This window comes from Choloepus didactylus, chromosome 12 (assembly GCF_015220235.1).
Source record: "Choloepus didactylus isolate mChoDid1 chromosome 12, mChoDid1.pri, whole genome shotgun sequence".
Lineage (NCBI taxonomy): Eukaryota > Metazoa > Chordata > Mammalia > Pilosa > Megalonychidae > Choloepus > Choloepus didactylus.
This window is the reverse complement of record NC_051318.1, coordinates 59,936,663-59,951,314: the sequence shown is the minus strand read 5'-3', so window position 1 is coordinate 59,951,314 and position 14,652 is coordinate 59,936,663. Positions and strand designations below refer to the sequence as shown.

Genomic DNA, 14,652 nt, shown 5'->3' with positions numbered 1-14,652 from the left:
CCTTCATCTTTGGCTGGCATTTCTGCTGGTCCAGGTGGCTGACCGTCAAGAATAAACAAGGAGAAATCCTACAATTCAACAATAAGAAGATTAAAAATGGGCAAAAGACATGCATAGACATTTTTCCAAAGAGGAAATATAGATGGCTAAAAAGCACAAGAAAAGATGCTCAGCTTCACTAACTATTAGGGAAATGCAAATCAAAACTACAATGAGATACCATCTCACATCTACTAGAATGGGTGCTTTACACAAACAGGAAACTACAAGTGTTGGAGAGGATGTGGAGAAACTGGAACACTATTCACTGCTGGTGGGAATGTAAAATGGTTCAGCTGCTGCGGAGGATGGTGTGGCAGTTCCTCAGGAAGCCAAGTATAGACTTGCCTTATGATTCAGTAATTCCAATACTAGGGATATATCCAGAAGATCTGAAAGCGGGGATGTGAACAGACATCTGCACACCGATGTTCATAGTGACATTATTCACAACTGCCAAAAGATGGAAGCAACCCAAGAGTCCATCAATAGATGAATGGAATAAACAAAATGTGATATACGCATATGATGAAATATTATCCAGCAGTAAGAAGGAATGAAGTCCTGAAGCATGCAACAACATGGATGAACCTTGAGGACATTATGTGAAGCAAGTCAGGCACAAAAGGACAAATATTGTATGATCTCACTGATAAGAACTAATTATAATATGTAATTTCATAGACATAAAACATAGAATATAGGTGTGCCGGTTTGGATGTATTATGTACCCCAAAACACCATGTTCTTTAATGCAATCTTGTGGGGGCAGGCATATTAGTGTTAATTAGGTTAGAACCTTTTGATTCAGTGTTTCCACGGAAATGTGACCCACCCAACTGTGAATGACACCTTTGATTAGGGTGTGACATCTTGATTGAATAGTTCCATGGAAATTTGGCCCCAACCATTCAGCGTGGGTCTTTGATTTAACCACTGGAGTCCTATATAAACACTCAGACAGAAAGAGCTTGCTGCAGCTTAGAGAGACATTTTGAAAATGGCTGTCGAAAGCTGAGGCTGACATTTTGGAGAATGATATTTTGAAATGCAACCTGGGAGCAAGCAGATGCCAGCCACATGCCTTCCCAACTAAGACAGATTTTTCCAGATGCCAATGGCCTTTCTCCAGTGAAGGTACCCTAGGATGCCTTACCTTGGACACTTTATAGCCTTAGGACGGTAACTTTGTAACCAAATAAACCCCCTTTATAAAAGCCAATCCATTTCTGGTGTTTTGCAAAATGGCAGCATTAGCAAACCAGAACAATAGGTTACCAGGATATACCATGAGGGTGAAGCATGGAGAGTGGTTGCTTAATATGTGCAGAATGTTTAACTAGGTTGAACTTACAAGTTTGGAAATGGATAAAGGTGACAGTAGCACGTTATTGTGAGAATGATTAGCAGTACTGAATGGTGTGTGAATGTGGTGGAAAGGGGAAGTTTAGAGTCATGTATGTCACCAAAAGGAAAGTTGGGAATGTATAACACAGTGAATCTTGTGGTGGACAATGTCTATGATTAATTGTACAAATATAAAAAAGTTCTTTCATGAACTAGAACAAATGTACAACACTATTACAAGGAATTAATTATAGAGGGTGTATAGGGAAAATAGTACTGATTGCAAACTATTGACTACAGTTAACAGTAATATAATATTCTTTCATCAATAGTAACAGATGTACCATACCAATACTATGAGTCTATAATAGGGGGGAATTAGGGGACAAATAAGGGGTATGGAAAGATTTGGGTTTTCTTTTTTACTTTTATTTCTTTTCTGGAGTAATGAAAATGTTCTAAAATTGATCATGGGGATGTATGCACAACTATGTGACGATATTGTGAGCCAGTGATTGTATACTTCAGATGGTTTGTATAATGTATCTCAATAAAACTGCATTTAAAAAATAAAAATTGGACAAGAAAGTAGCAAGAACCCTAGTAGATCACCTGTGTGTCAAATCTCCACGCTCCATTGTGTAATAGCAGCCCTACTCCTCCAGGTAATCAAAATGAAAAGGAATCCCAAGACCAGGCAGGAGCTGTACCTTAAAGGTGGCATAGGACTTAAAGTCCTTAAAGAACTCAGGACTCTTGCTGTGTCTTCTGTTGGAAATGTTTCCTTTCTGAAAACCAAGATCTTCTGACCCCTAGTGCTGAAAGCTACAGAAAGGGGAAGCACACATTCCCCAGTGGATCACTGAAAGTGATGGTAAGTGGAACCACTCCTACTTCTACCTATTCTTCCTATTCAGAACACTGGAGGATAACACCCCATCCATGCAGGGTATCATCTCCAAGCTCCAGGATATCACCATTGCTTATTCCATCAAAAGACTATTCTAATGCTCTATCAGGTCAACAGCTTCTGGGTGGTATCGTTGCAGGATGGGACAAGGGGATCCCATGGGTCCTCCTTTGCTATAAAGTGGGTCCCTTGGTCTGATACAATGCTACGTGGGACTCTGTATTGGTGGATCAAACACTCTGCAAGCCCTCAAAAAGGTACTGACTAAGCCCCTGCAAGCTGGAAAGGCAAACTCATACTCAGAATTTGTGTCAAATCCAGTCAAAATGAACTGCAGTCCTTTCTAGGGCATAAGGACTAGTTGTTCTCCTCCAAGGATGGTGGTGTATCTACTCACCATTGCCGTCAGGCTGGACATTCAGCAGCAGCAGTTGTTAGATCAACACTAAGGAGTGGGAGCCTGTCATTGGGCCCATGCACAGCCATCATAAGTAATTTTTCTAAGGTACTTGTAGGCCAAATGAAATACCTAACAGTAATGTTTGTTAGGTAGTTAGATCCAAATAAGTTAATAAGAATTTATGTCCTAACAAATTAGTAGCCATCTGAAAATATAATACATATACATTGAAAGAAAATTATATTTTATTTCATTCTTAACCAAATTTACCTACTAATAGGACACATGTGACCGCTGCATACTGCATAAACTCATAAACCTTGGAATCAAATTGGAACACCACCCTTCCTGTTCCCTTCCTGTTCTACATTGATTTTTGTGGAATAAGTGCTTGATTTGTATCACAGCAATGGCCCAATATCCAACTTCACAAAGATAAGACATCATCAAAAGGAATGTAGTGATGTAGTGTGCCTAATGTCAAAATAATTAACCACCTGAAGCTAGTAGTTCATGACAGATGTTGCTGTGTTTCCTTTGAAATTTTTAAATATCCCATGGTATTCCTATGTGTCTGCTGGGCACTTTTGGGTGCCTCAACACAGTTTGGGACCCACACTGTATGTGTATATGCGTTTGTACATAAATATATATCATCTCTTTCCTCCCTCAGCAGGCTCAACAGTCCCTGGTAGGTTCTGCTGCAATTTAACTGTAGTTATTCGTCTGATTAACCAGTAGGGGAGAGAGGAGTAGATGGGGGGAAAGAAAGGGCAGCACATATGTTGTCTTGCAAAGCAGAGGTCTCTGCATAGTCTTCAAGCAAGGAGGGGAGCAGAAACTAGCCTCTAACCAGGAGCACTGGGCCACTTCTGCAGGCTCAGAGTTCAGGGTAACAGAGAGCTTCCACGTTTTAAAGCGCATCAACTCAGATGTCCCATCCTATGGGTCGGGATCCCATTCTTTCCCAACCTGAGTACTGACCCTGATATAGTACACTTGCTGAGAATTTGACCCTCCCCAATGCTCTGCTACTCTTATAAATTAAATCTTGGGCCTAATCCTTAGCTTTTTCTGTACTGCTGCAAAATATGAGTTCCTTTATATGCTGCTGAAGAATTTGTCTGACTTTCACATTTTGCCCCAATTAACTACCTTCAGTCTTTTGTTGTCTTTCTACAATCTATCAATGTCAGTCAACAAGGGCCATCTGGTTACTCTATCCTTACAATTAATAATTCCCCTGAATTTCTCAAAAGACTATACTATATCCAACAGTGCATTCCCTTCCAGAGGAATCTCATTCCAATTTATCACCCGTGAGAGTTTTAACAGTTGCACAGCTATAGCATATGCCGGGGCTGTCAGTGCTCCATCTACCACCAGTAATGGGATTCTCATTGTCAGCCAGCCAGCCAGCAGATAATCCAGTTCCAAAATCTCATTTTAAATCTACTTCCTCAGACCAGTCCTGGCACCAATTGTCTTAGGGAGGGTTCCCAAGAACAGACTGTGAAATGGAAATTTTTCACATCAGAAGTTTATTGGGGAATAACCTCTGAATCAACAAGTGCGTGGAAGCAAAGGAAGGAGATGAATTGCAATGAAGTCACAGGAAAGCCTCAGCCAATCCCATGGAGAGTTCTGCAGTAAGGAAGGACCTTCAAAGTTGTCTTGCGTTAGGGCAAAAGGGCCAAAAACACAGAATTGACTTTGAGTGCAGGAAGCTCTTGGAGAGAGAGCATAACTTCGGGGGAGGCAACTCTCTTGGATGAGGGCAATTCTTGGAATTTTAACCACCAACATTCCTAACAGCTAGGGGAATATTAATATTTATACATTATATAGCATTCCATAGGTGTAATAGCCATATGAAGAAAATTACTACTTATCCACAAATATAAATACACATAAAAAGATTCAATCCCGGAGGCGGGGCAAGATGGCAGACTGGTGAGCTGTATGTTTTAGTTACTCCTCCAGGAAAGTAGGTAGAAAGCCAGGAACTGCATGGACTGGACACCACAGAGCAATCTGACTTTGGGCATACTTCATACAACACTCATGAAAACGTGGAACTGCTGAGATCAGTGAAATCCGTAAGTTTTTGCAGCCAGAGGACCCGCGCCGCTCCCTGCCAGGCTCAGTCCCGGGGGAGGAGGGGCTGTCAGCTCCAGGAAGGAGAAGGGAGAACTGCAGTGGCAGCCCTTATCGGAAACTCATTCTACTGATTCAAACTCCAACCATAGATAGACTGAGACCAGACACCAGAGAATCTAAGAGCAGCCAGCCCAGCAGAGAGGAGACAGGCATAGAAAAACAACAACACAAAAAACTCCAAAATAAAAGCGGAGGATTTTTGGAGTTCTGGTGAACATAGAAAGGGGAAGGGCCCTGAGGCGCATATGCAAATCCTGAAGAAAAGCTGATCACTCTGCCCTGTGGACCTTTCCTTAATGGCCCTGGTTGCTTTGTCTCTTAGCATTTCAATAACCCATTAGATCTCTGAGGAGGGCCCATTTTTTTGTTTGTTTGTTTGTTTGTTTGTTTGTTTTCTTTTTTTTTTAATCCTTTTTTCTTTTTCTAAAACAATTACTCTAAGAAGCCCAATACAGAAAGCTTCAAAGACTTGCTATTTGGGCAGGTCAAGTCAAGAGCAGAACTAGGAGAGCTCTGAGACAAAACGCAATAATCCAGTGGCTGAGAAAATTCACTAAACACCACAACTTCCCAAGAAAAGGGGGGTGTCCGCTCACAGCCATCATCCTGGTGGACAGGAAACACTCCCGCCCATCGCCAGCCCCATAGCCCAGAACTGCCCCAGACAACCCAGTGTGACGGAAGTGCTTCAAATAACAGGCACACACCACAAAACTGGGCGTGGACATTAGCCTTCCCTGCAACCTCAGCTGATTGTCCCAGAGTTGGGAAGGTAGAGCAGTGTGAATTAACAAAGCCCCATTCAGCCATCATTTCAGCAGACTGGGAGCCTCCCTACACAGCCCAGCAGCCCAGAACTGCCCTGGGGGGACGTCACTCACCTGTGACATAGCACAGTCATCCCTCAACAGAGGACCCAGGGTGCACGGCCTGGAAGAGGGGCCCACTTGCAAGTCTCAGGAGCCATACGCCAATACCAAGGACTTGTGGGTCAGTGGCAGAGACAAACTGTGGCAGGACTGAACTGAAGGATTAGACTATTGCAGCAGCTTTAAAACTCTAGGATCACCAGGGAGATTTGATTGTTAGAGCCACCCCCCCTCCCTGACTGCCCAGAAACACGCCCCATATACAGGGCAGGCAACACCAACTACACACGCAAGCTTGGTACACCAATTGGACCCCACAAGACTCACTCCCCCACTCACCAAAAAGGCTAAGCAGGGGAGAACTGGCTTGTGGACAACAGATGGCTCGTGGACGCCACCTGCTGGTTAGTTAGAGAAAGTGTACTCCACGAAGCTGTAGATCTGATAAATTAGAGATAAGGACTTCAACTGGTCTACAAATCCTAAAAGAACCCTATCAAGTTCAGCAAATGCCATGAGGCCAAAAACAACAGAAAATTATAAAGCATATGAAAAAACCAGACGATATGGATAACCCAAGCCCAAGCACCCAAATCAAAAGACCAGAAGAGACACAGCACCTAGAGCAACTACTCAAAGAACTAAAGATGAACAATGAGACCATAGTACGGGACATAAAGGAAATCAAGAAGACCCTAGAAGAGCATAAAGAAGACATTGCAAGACTAAATAAAAAAATGGATGATCTTATGGAAATTAAAGAAACTGTTGACCAAATTAAAAAGATTCTGGACACTCATAGTACAAGACTAGAGGAAGTTGAACAACGAATCAGTGACCTGGAAGATGACAGAATGGAAAATGAAAGCATAAAAGAAAGAATGGGGAAAAAAATTGAAAAAATCGAAATGGACCTCAGGGATATGATAGATAATATGAAACGCCCAAATATAAGACTCATTGGTGTCCCAGAAGGGGAAGAAAAGGGTAAAGGTCTAGGAAGAGTATTCAAAGAAATTGTTGGGGAAAACTTCCCAAATCTTCTAAACAACATAAATACACAAATCATAAATGCTCAGCGAACTCCAAATAGAATAAATCCAAATAAACCCACTCCGAGACATATACTGATCACACTGTCAAACACAGAAGAGAAGGAGCAAGTTCTGAAAGCAGCAAGAGAAAAGCAATTCACCACATACAAAGGAAACAGCATAAGACTAAGTAGTGACTACTCAGCAGCCACCATGGAGGCAAGAAGGCAGTGGCACGATATATTTAAAATTCTGAGTGAGAAAAATTTCCAGCCAAGAATACTTTATCCAGCAAAGCTCTCCTTCAAATTTGAGGGAGAGCTTAAATTTTTCACAGACAAACAAATGCTGAGAGAATTTGCTAACAAGAGACCTGCCCTACTGCAGATACTAACGGGAGCCCTACAGACAGAGAAACAAAGAAAGGACAGAGAGACTTGGAGAAAGGTTCAATATTAAAGAGATTCAGTATGGGTACAATAAAGGATATTAATAGACAGAGGGGAAAAATATGACAAACATAAACCAAAGGATAAGAGGGCTGATTCAAGAAATGCCTTCACGGTTATAACGTTGAATGTAAATGGATTAAACTCCCCAATTAAAAGATATAGATTCGCAGAATGGATCAAAAAAAATGAACCATCAATATGCTGCATACAAGAGACTCATCTTAGACACAGGGACACAAAGAAACTGAAAGTGAAAGGATGGAAAAAAATATTTCATGCAAGCTACAGCCAAAAGAAAACAGGTGTAGCAATATTAATCTCAGATAAAATAGACTTCAAATGCAGGGATGTTTTGAGAGACCAAGAAGGCCACTACATACTAATAAAACGGGCAATTCAGCATCTCCTTGGCAACGTGGAATATGACTCCCGGGGAGGAATGTAGACCTGGCATCGTGGGACGGAGAACATCTTCTTGACCAAAAGGGGGATGTGAAAGGAAATGAAATAAGCTTCAGTGGCAGAGAGAATCCAAAAGGAGCCGAGAGGTCACTCTGGTGGGCACTCTTACGCACACTTTAGACAACCCTTTTTAGGTTCTAAAGAATTGGGATAGCTGGTGGTGGATACCTGAAACTATCAAACTACAACCCAGAATTCATGAATCTTGAAGACAGTTGTACAAAAATGTAGCTTATGAGGGGTGACAAGGGGATTGGGAAAGCCATAAGGACCACACTCCACTTTGTCTAGTTTATGGATGGATGAGTAGAAAAATAGGGGAAGGAAACAAACAGACAAAGGTACCCAGTGTTCTTTTTTACTTCAATTGCTCTTTTTCACTCTAATTATTATTCTTGTTATTCTTGTGTGTGTGCTAATGAAGGTGTCAGGGACTGATTTGGGTGATGAAGGTACAACTATGTAATGGTACTGTGAACAATCGAAAGTACGATTTGTTTTGTATGACTGCGTGGTATATGAATATATCTCAATAAAATGAAGATTAAAAAAAAAAAAAAAAAAAAAGACATAATACTGAGCAAAATAAGCCAGGCACAAAAAGAGAGATATTGTATGTTACCACTAATGTGAATTCTGTGAAAAATGTACAATGTTTTATACTGTAGAATGTAGGGGACCTAGAGATACCAATTAGTGGAGGGGGAATGATAATCTAATAAGAACAGATAAACTATGGAGGGTAATCTCAATGTTATGGGAATGCTCAGGAATGATTATGTTTTGTAAACTTTCTTGGCTATAGTAAGATCATGTTGGAAGCAATAGAGTTATTTTAGGTTTTTTTTTTCCTCTTATTCCTTTGTTTTCTTAGGGGTTGTTAATTTTCTTGGGGTATGGTAGGAACATGTTGGAAGCAATGTAGTTATTTTAGATTATTTGTTTTTCTTACTCCTCTGTTTGGACATGGTTTATTAATTTTCTTTGGGTATGGTAGGAACATATTGGAAGCAAAGTAGTTATTTTAGGTTATTTGTTTTCCTTAATCCATTGCTTTGTTTGAAATGTTGTGGGGTTTTTTTGGTTGTTGTTTGCCTGTTTGTTTTTAATTTTTTGATAAACAAAGTTAAAAAATTGAAAAAAAATCAGTAGAAAAATGGGAGTAAAAACTAAATGACAAATAGGGTGGGATGGGGGGATGGTTTGGGTATTCTCTTTTCACTTTTATTTTTTATTCTTATTCTGATTCTTTCTGATGTAAGGAAAATGTTCAGAAATAGATTGTGGTGATGAACGCATAACTATATGATCATACTGTGAACAGTTGATTGTATACCATGGATGACTGTATGATTTATGAATATATTTCAATAAAACTGAATTAAAAAAAAAAAAAAAGATTCAATCCCACACCATTTCCTAAAACACTCATTCAGTAATATCTCATATAGCTCAAAGCAATTCAGCAGTATCTACTGAATAAATGTAATCCACCTTGCTGTTCAAGGTGCCCTACCCTGTGGCTAACACCTTCATTCCCAGAATGAATTCCCACTCCTCATCCTCATGACACTTTCCAGCTCTAATGAAATTCATACAATTATCTAAACACAAACTGTGCTTTCATACCTTTGCTCCACCCAGTCCAGAATCCCATCCCTTTATCACAATAGGCTATGCTTTCTTAGTCATTACATTTAACACACTTGTAAGTATCTGCCTTTTTATCATTTACCACCAACTAGACAATAAATTTAAGAGTAGAAATTGTGTCTTATGAATCTTTATAGTAATCCCTGAACATGTGTTGGATTAAGTGCCCTTTTACAATAGAAATCCCATGCATCTGAACGATGGCCACAGATACCATTTCTAACATGAAATAAAGCAGCTGAGGGAACTAGGCAGGTTAGGTTAAAGAAAAGCAATTCTCCATTTTAACCACAATCTCCCCCATTGTTTCACTCACCTTGTTCTTCACCACTTCCCAACCCAAATACCAGGACTCCTCTTTATCTCCCAGTCTATCAATACCCTTCTGGCATTACTTTCCTTTTTACCATATGGTTGGTCAATCATTATCACCAAACTCTTTAATTTCTTTTTTCTTTTTTTTTAATTTCTTTTTTCTTTGACCTACCTACAGGCATAGTTCAACCATGAAACAATTCAACTGGCAGTTTCCTCCATTCCCTTTTGAGTAGAAAAAGTCACAATGCCACATGGCTTGGGATTTTAAATATATGATTCTAAGAATAACAACAACAGCAGATAACATTTAATGGGTACTTAGCACAGGCAGGCACTATATCCTTTCAATAGGCATATAAGGTTACAAGTAAAGGAACAGAGGGAGGAAAAAAAGGTAATTAATTGGCCTAAAGTCACTGAGATAGAAAAAGGTAGAAAAGGGATTGGAACTAAGGCAGTCAGCCTCCAGATCTCTCAGCATTTAACCACTGTGCTATGGTGCTTCCCAAGTGCAATGTTACACAGCCATTCACACTCAGAACTGATCAAAAATTCCTTTACGCATTCCTTGTTCAATATCTTTCTCAAGTGAATATTTTAAACTTGATTGGTTCTCATTCATACAAAAACACATTTATTCAGTCATTAAATAAATGAGATAGTTATTTGCATACTTTACCTTGTCTCTTCAATTCCCCAAATCCCATCTGCCCCCTCACTCTCAGCAGAAAACAGTAACTAATATTTAATAGAACACAATGTGCCAGGCACTTTACTTGTATTAATTCATTTAACCTGCAAAATAATCCCCATTATAATTATGCCCATTCTACATATAAGAAAACTGAGACACACAGAAGTTATGCAATGTATCCAAGATCACACAGCTACCAAGCTGCAGAGCTAGAATTTAAAACCAGTCTAGTTTCAAAGTCCAAGCCCAACCACTTCATTAGAATCCCATCAAAGTAGTTGATTCCACGTAATCTATAGTAACTCATTCATTCAAAATTGAATGATAACTCACTCTTGTTATTGTTCCTTGAACACAACAAGCTTGTTCCCACCTCAAGGCACTTACAATTTCCTAAGACACTCTGGCTCTAGATCTGCCTCCTCATCATTAGGTATAATTTAAATGTTAATTCTCCAAGATGTCTTCCCTGACCACCCTATCTAAACTAGCACCCAGTGCAAATTACTCTATCACAGGATATTGGTTTTATTTCCTTCATAGCTACTTACGAGATTACTTGAAATTAAGTCATCTGTTTATTTATAAGTTGGTCTATTTCTCTGCACTAGAGTGGTTCCAAGAGAGCAAAAATCTTATCTTGCTCACTGCTATATCTTTGGTACCTAAAACTGTGTCTGGCACACAGTAGGCACTTGATATTCACAGAATGAAGGCTAAAAATTGTGCTAGACATTGAGATTACCAAAATGAATAGGATATGGTTCCTACTGTCAATGAACTACCAGTCTTCATATTTACAAATACTTACCTCCTCCCCATCTATCTTAAAGAAAGACAAGTCCCTAATGTCTTTCAATGGCAAACCTCTCCACCTGTGGTTTTAAACCTGTCCTTGAGATCTCTCCCTATCAATTATTCCCTCTCAATCATATCTTCAATATCTCTATCTTCATTTATGGCTAGCATCCCATCTACCCTCCCAAACTGAAATATCCTTGCATCCCCCCAAATTACACCAGGGCCTCCCATTCATTCCTCACCACATCCCTCTACTATGACCACTACTTCAAAAGTTATCAATGACCTGGAAAGTGTTCTCACTTTCTTCAGCATTTAACACTTTGAGGTATTTTTCAATAACTCTCTTAGGACCAGAGATTCTACTGTCTCATGGCTTGCTTCCTAATTTTCTGTTATCTTTTTATGGCTTCCTTCACTGTCTCTCTTCTCTCACACTTTTAAACTTGATTCTCACTAGTCTTCAATCTCTATTCTTGCTCCATTAACTGTCTCTGAATGATCTCATTGTCTCCTGTAACTTCAACCAGTGCATCTACATAAGTGATTACTTTACATGTTTTCATTCAGAGACTATATCACACCACCACTTTCTCAATCATCTTTAATAAGAAATGTGATTAAATTCGTAATCAAATGCTCAATAAAGAGTAGTGACACACTACAACCTAGAAAACATAATGTGAAATACAATAAGCAAAAATGTTGTGAACCAGGAAAAAGCAATAGTAGGCAACTTAAGGCTGGTTTCCATGAGAATTTCTTGAAATAGTTGAACTAATTCTTCACTATTTTTAATTGACAGCTTGTACACAAACGTACCAAAGAATAAAAAGTAATTCACAAATCTTATGTACATGATTAACTTATATTAATTTTGTCTAAAATACAGTTGCACGTCCAAAGAAATATTATTATTATATAATAGTAGAAAGTCTAAACAGGACTATAATTCACAAATTGTTAAGTCTGGGAAAACATTTAAAATGAATTCAAAGTCTTTGAGAGGGGTTTGTAAAGAAGTACCTACGGTACCATAATCATAATTTATAAACTCACAGATCAATTATAACAAGTACCAATGATTCCACCTAACTATAAGAGCAAACTGTTTAATGAGGTTTTGTGCTATTTCATAGAAATTAGCAAGAAAAAGACTTGTCCAATTTTGACTATCAATTTAGATAGCAAAGGGTAGTTACACATATTTATATCTACATGATACAAGTACTCATGAGCCCAAGCTTGCAAACTATTACAGAAATGAGAAGAATGGTTTATCCAGAAAAAGTGTGAAAAAAGCTCCATCTTTACAACTCTCTCCAATGAATAAGCCACAACATATATTGAAAAACTACAACAAATGCCAGGCTTATAGCCTAGCCTCTTATCGACAGGAAAGAAAGACATCTGGTTATCATCCAGCAATTCAATAAATATATTAAACTCTTTAACTGGTTTGAAAAATCTTACCATCCTTTACTCATGTATTGTAAGAAGCTGTGAGGAAAAAAAAAAAAAAAAAGATGAAGCCATCTCCCAATTACCAGGGTCAAACCCAAGCTGGTCAAACAAATCAGATACCCTCCTGCAGAGTATGAGCCATGGAAGGACATGGAAAAGAAAACAGTATGAGAATTCTTAGCAAAAAGGAACCCACACGTTAAGAAAAAGAAAATGAAAGTGACAACATTTCGTACACCAAAGAAGCTGAAGATGCAGTGAGTCTAACTGGAAGAGATCTAGGAGCTACTCAAATTCTCTAACTGGTACAGTTGAGCACTATACCAGCTGACATAGTCTGAAGTTCTTCCATTCAGCTATTCCTTTTTTCCCTACAAAACTCTCACTACTCCAAAGCCCAGATAATTAACAGAGGAAATAGAACAGAAGATGAAGGGAAATGGTCGATGGGGCAACACAAGAGCAGCTGCAACCACATCGCTAAAACACCAAAAAACACAGTTACCAAAATGTAGCTTTAAGAATCTCTATCAGACACCTTTCAGTGCACATAACTCTATCTGCATCCCTTATTCCTGAATCTCCTAAAATGAAAGGTCATGCTTAAATGACTGCCTGATTCTCTGAAACTTATCCCATAAATATGACACTATCCTTTTCCTATACCACTCCTCCCTTACAGAAAGGCAGATATTTTTTTAAAAGGGAATTAGAAGGGAAAATGGAATGTCATGGAGTGGGGTTTGGGGGGTCGGTGAGAGAGAGTAGACACTGAAAATGCTACCACCCTCACCAATCTTGCAAATTCTTTTCGTGTATTATCCTCATACTCTATAGCCATCCCTCCCCCTTCTTCGACAACTAATCATACACACACTCACACACACACGTGTCATAATCGACCTGCACTATCACCTTTTCCAACATCACACACTACCCTCCCTAACCTCCCACATAGGCAGGCAGACACACACACGCGCGCACGCACACACGCACACAGACAGCAGAAATTGCAGACACCGCACCCTCCTATGTCAATAAGCGTCTCTGCGTCAGTAAAAATGTTAGTAGACACAGACACACACAGACACAAACACACAGGCGAACACGCAGCGTGTCCCGCAAGGAAGGGCACCCTGGAGACGCACCTGGAGGCCGGGTGTCCAGCGCCGCTGCCACCATGGTCCCTGTCACTGAGCGCAGCTGTGTAAATCCTCCGGTAGCGGTCGGCCAGGGCTCGGCCTGACAGCAGCAGCTGGTAGTGACCCCGGGAGTCCGCGGCGGGCAGCCCCAGCCCCAGCCCCGCGGCAGTCACGGAGCCCTCGGGAACCTGCATGAACAGCGCCCCCGGCGCCGGGGAGGAAGAGATGGTGGCGGCTGGGAAGAAGCCGTCCCCGCCGGGCCCCGAGGAGCCGGCGGCAGGGGAGGCAGTCGCTGCGCACATCATCATCCTCGCCGCCGTCTCCTCCCCGCGGGCCGGGCAGGCAGACACGCGCGCGCACACAGCCCTTTTCCAACGACGACGGCTCTGGCGGCGGCCTCTCACTCCCGCAGCAGGGAGACTACAAAGACAGCGACCTTCTCCTCCTTCTCCTTCTCCTCCTCCTCCCCCCCGCGCCGCCCTCGCCACTACTGGGGCCGCTCATCTAACCCCGCCACACCGAGAGTGCAAGGAGGAGGCGGTGCCGCCGCTGCCACCACCACCACCGCTGCCACCGCCGGAGCAATCCGCAATGGGAAGCTGCTAGCTACACAGAGCATGCGCCACTCCTTGCACATGCTCACTAGCTCAAGCCCCTTTCCTTCCCCACCCCCTCTCTGCCACCTCTCCCTCCGCCTGCCGGGTTTGGGTGTGGGTGGTTGAGCGGTGCGGAATATGAAGAAAATCCACTTCGGGTTTTGGTTGCAGCCTGAGGGAAAGTAATGAAAATGCTGAGAAGACTAGCAGCTACCGGTGTTCAACTTCAGGTAATGGGGTTCCCTCCAGGTGGGAGAACTAGTACCAGAAAGAAAGAGGGAAGGTGCCCATCGCCAGAAAATAAGAATTAC

The 14,652-nt window shown here is 41.1% G+C and overlaps 1 protein-coding gene across 1 annotated transcript in view; it reads right to left on the bottom strand.

Moving 5' to 3' along the window:
- The window catches only part of MYCBP2 (MYC binding protein 2), a 377,400-nt gene extending 363,141 nt beyond the window's left edge, over positions 1–14,259 (bottom strand). Inside the window, exon 1 of the mRNA XM_037800441.1 lies at positions 13,752–14,259. Coding sequence (XP_037656369.1) covers positions 13,752–14,053 — 302 coding nt within the window. The 5' untranslated portion in view covers positions 14,054–14,259. The remainder of the gene's footprint in view (positions 1–13,751) is intronic.
- Between the last annotated feature and the right edge of the window lie 393 nt (positions 14,260–14,652).